General features: G+C 39.4%; 1 protein-coding gene across 2 annotated transcripts; it reads right to left on the bottom strand.

The window, feature by feature from the left end:
- Positions 1 to 1,057: 1,057 nt before the first annotated feature.
- On the bottom strand, positions 1,058 to 3,302 carry LOC122027377 (NAC domain-containing protein 73-like). 2 transcript variants are annotated; one of them, XM_042586328.1, is made up of 4 exons: positions 2,984 to 3,302; positions 2,715 to 2,881; positions 2,457 to 2,649; positions 1,058 to 1,756 (listed from the first exon to the last, which is right to left on the bottom strand). In XM_042586328.1, exons 2-4 carry the CDS (start codon positions 2,850 to 2,852, stop codon positions 1,209 to 1,211), a joined length of 879 nt encoding a protein of 292 aa, XP_042442262.1. In that variant the 5' UTR covers positions 2,853 to 2,881; positions 2,984 to 3,302; the 3' UTR covers positions 1,058 to 1,208. The 2 variants fall into 2 exon arrangements, with proteins under 2 accessions (XP_042442262.1, XP_042442261.1); XM_042586327.1 differs by having other exon boundaries at positions 2,715 to 3,302.
- Positions 3,303 to 3,733: the final 431 nt, after the last annotated feature.

Here is a 3,733-nt window from a genome sequence, read left to right as displayed (position 1 = left end):
TGGATACACAATTGACTAGAGTTACATGGCTCAGTATCCTTATCTTCGTCGATCAAACATACAAGGCAAATCTCAAAAGAAATCTGATCGAATTTCCAGAGCTCAAATGTCACTTCAGGGATAAGCCTCTCAGTACAAGAATGATCGGCTAAAAATACCAGTTGGGCCTCTCGGGACTCCGTTTTCTATTTTTTCAAAAACAAGTATCCTTGTATATGGTCAGTCGATTTTAAAAATCGTCCAAACCTAGGGAACTTGACTTCTCATTCATAATCAAATCTCCAGCATTACACAATATCTATCTGAGCGATGTTAAGGGCCGAACTTCCTACCATACTCAATATTATACTCTTATATATACACCCGACCGGCTAAATATCTAGCCGAGATATCTTCGGAGGACCACATTGTCAGAGAATCACGATAGTTTTTCAAAAAATAACAACCGCTTATCAGAGTATATTATTCTGTTATTACATGGTCATTTAATAGAACCTTCCTCGAATGTGACTCTACATTTTCTATTAGCCGACATTTTATAATAGCATATTCCTTCAACCGCTTCATTAATGATGTTAATTATAAAAAGGGTACGCATGGGTAATGGAAGATTTATCGGACAGTGACTATACGTCTCCCATAATACATATTTCCTTACTCCATAACTTCTAACATCCAATATTTTCTGTCACCTCATGATTGCGGAGATTATTAAAAAAGATATATAAAGGATCGGAGGTTCTTTCCGATGGCAAGGGACTCCTTCCTTAATTTTTGGTACTGACATTTATCTACTCTCTCGAGTGTGCGCAAAAAAGATTTTTACTCCCGTTCATGACCCTTGTTTCAATCTAAAATCTTCGTTCAATTAACTTCACAATCATATATCCAATGCGTCATCTTTCCAACTTCTAGACATGATCATCAGTGTAATTTTAGCCAGCTAGAATTCTCCGGAGAACAGTGTTTGCAAATGGAAGAAGAATTGGCATATTTAATTACTGCTTACTAGCTAATTCTCAGCTATCGATTGCAAAGTAATTAAGAGTTGAAATCCTGACAGTCCAAAAAAGAATCACGGTTTCAAATAGGGCCTAACCATTGGGCTGAAAATAAAGCCTTGAACATGTTCAGAATCAGACAACAAATGAAAGACTTGTACTCGATGCCGATGTCCATGCATCACCAACATACTGACAGTTAACAATTCAAGGAAGGCGAGAAGGGTCACTACTGGAATGCACTGAAAACTTAGGCACCAGGTGCGTCGGACCATTTTCTTCCCTTCTTCTCTGGTTGTAAGATCCAATAACAGAAGAATTGCAGCAAATATTATTACTGATGCCGCTGCCACGATCATCCCCTGCAGAACTGAGGCTGCTTGTTTGAAACAGAGCATGAGATCTATTGGCTCCGCCCGCTCCGCATTGCCTCGGTTGTGTTTGATAGAAGACCTTGGACACGACGAGCTCCCCTTCCTTCTCTTCCTCCTCGGAGCCCAAGTGGTACTGGTGCATCACCCAGTTGGTCTTCTCCGGCTTCCGTTGCTTGCCGTAGTTGGTGTAGAGGACGAGGATCTTCTTGTACCCCTTCAGATTGCCGCCGACGAGTACCGGCCGGGTCTTTCCGGTCTTGTGCCACCGTGTCTCGCAGCCGTGCTGGTCGTTGAGGACTTTTCTGCGCTTCCTAGTGCCGGTGGTGTAGGCCTTGGACGGCCGGTGGAAGAAGTGACGGACAATGCCATCCCTGCTCACCCCTTTTATAGATATATATAGGTTGCGGCACATGCACACATTAAATCGTTAATTAGCTCAATATCTCTATTTTTTTCATGGATGAGATTCACTTTAGAATCAATCAAAACAAATTGATTATTAATAAAGTGGATGATATATGTAAACAAGAGAAAACATCACTCATACTTCTCATTTCTTTACGTTAATTAATTATGTTCTAACTTCTAAGACGTAACTTATAAATCCACTCCAAAACCTATTTTTTTTTTCTAAGTAACAGAGAAACCCTACATATTGTCATAAATTATGACACCCCATTGAGTAATTGATTTACTTATTTATTGCGCCAAGCCACATGTCTGTAATTAACCAAGTGAACGTACTAAATTAATAGAATTAAGGTTGGTGAACTCAAGAATTAATATCCAATTCAAATTTACATATTGTAAAAAACATGTACTAATACATACCACAATTTTCTCTTCTGATCATTTAATTTATCAAATTTTATTTCAAGTGTTGATCAGTTGTAACTTATTATATGTCCATGTATATATATATAATTAACGAATAAGATATATAATTTCTAAATAGCTTCTCTCAAAAAACAAGAAGATTGAGATTAAATTGATCGATAATTAACTTCAGAGCTTAAAATCTTGCATATAAATTGAATTTTCAAAATGAGATTAATTAGCTAAGATGTTAATTATTTAGTACCAGGAAGCTTCTGCGGGTGGGTGTAGCAGATGCCGTCCTCTCCTTCAATTGTGGGGATGAAGTCGTCGACGAGAGGATGAAACCTCTGCAACTCTGGCCGGGTCTTCCCTTCCAAGTGCTCCAGCAACTCCTGATCCGTCGGGTCAAACTTTACACCGGCCGGCAACCCCGGCAACTCTTGGATTCCACCACCCTGCACACTCATGATCATTAATTAATTAATGCATTGATCAATAATTATCCGTACGTAGATGAGACCTGGTGATGCTCCTGAAGGTGGATGCGATGGCCACAAGAAGGACATGTCTTGATCAGACTGGAGTTCAATCTCCTTCCAACAGAAGGGGCAGCAGCAGCAGCTGGAGTTTGGACATCGTTGTTGTTGCACCATGTCATCTTAGTTTAATTTATGAGCTCTCCTTCGTCTCCGGAGGAGCCGACGTAGACAAAGAGAACAATAACCAAACAAGGCAAGAAGATGAGGGAAAAGGGAGGGAAAGGAAGGAAAAGAATAGTATGCACCGTACTGTAGATCACTTGTCCTTGAAGTGCTGGGAAAGAATAGTATTTCCTTATTCCATGATCGGTCCCTTCCAACCAAGCCGTTCCACCTTTGGCTCGCCGTTCGAGCAAAAGAGAAAAGAAACCGATACTTGCTCGCTATATATTGCGCAATCAATCTACAGCTTCTTCCACACAAAGAGGAAAAGATAAAGGATCTCAATTTAATTTACACACAACAATTTGAGCATGAGATGCATGTTGAGACGACTAATTAAAGCAAAGTTTATGAAATCAAGGAATGTGGAGGAGAGACAAATAGAGGAGCTAACAGATGAGAATTAGGTTGAGTAAAAACGGGGCAACAGGGAGCTAGCTAGCTAAGGTGGTAATTAAGAGACGTTTCACCTCACGGAGAGACGTATAGAGACTAATTAAACAACAACGATAGAGAGGGATCGGAGAGAGAAAGAGAGGTGAGATTCTTGCTTTTGCTTTCAGGTCCAAAGTCACGTTAGAGTAATCTGGAAGATAATGCATGCTTAATGTTTTTCTTGTATTAGTTTGGTGATTTCAAAATATAATGGTGATATATTAAAATATATATATTCATATGATCAAGATGGATCAGATTACAATCCACTCATAGCAGCGGCTGCCAGACTTGGAAACGAAGCATATGCATGCATCGACTTACAAGAAGCAAGATACGACTTATTGCTAAACGGTCATAATCTGATCAATCAGAATATATATATGCATATATATACATGAAT

The sequence above is a fragment of the Zingiber officinale genome, chromosome 10A (genome assembly GCF_018446385.1).
Source record: "Zingiber officinale cultivar Zhangliang chromosome 10A, Zo_v1.1, whole genome shotgun sequence".
Classification (NCBI taxonomy): domain Eukaryota; kingdom Viridiplantae; phylum Streptophyta; class Magnoliopsida; order Zingiberales; family Zingiberaceae; genus Zingiber; species Zingiber officinale.
The sequence above is the reverse complement of the archived record's forward strand: the minus strand, read 5'-3'. Positions and strand labels throughout refer to the sequence as shown.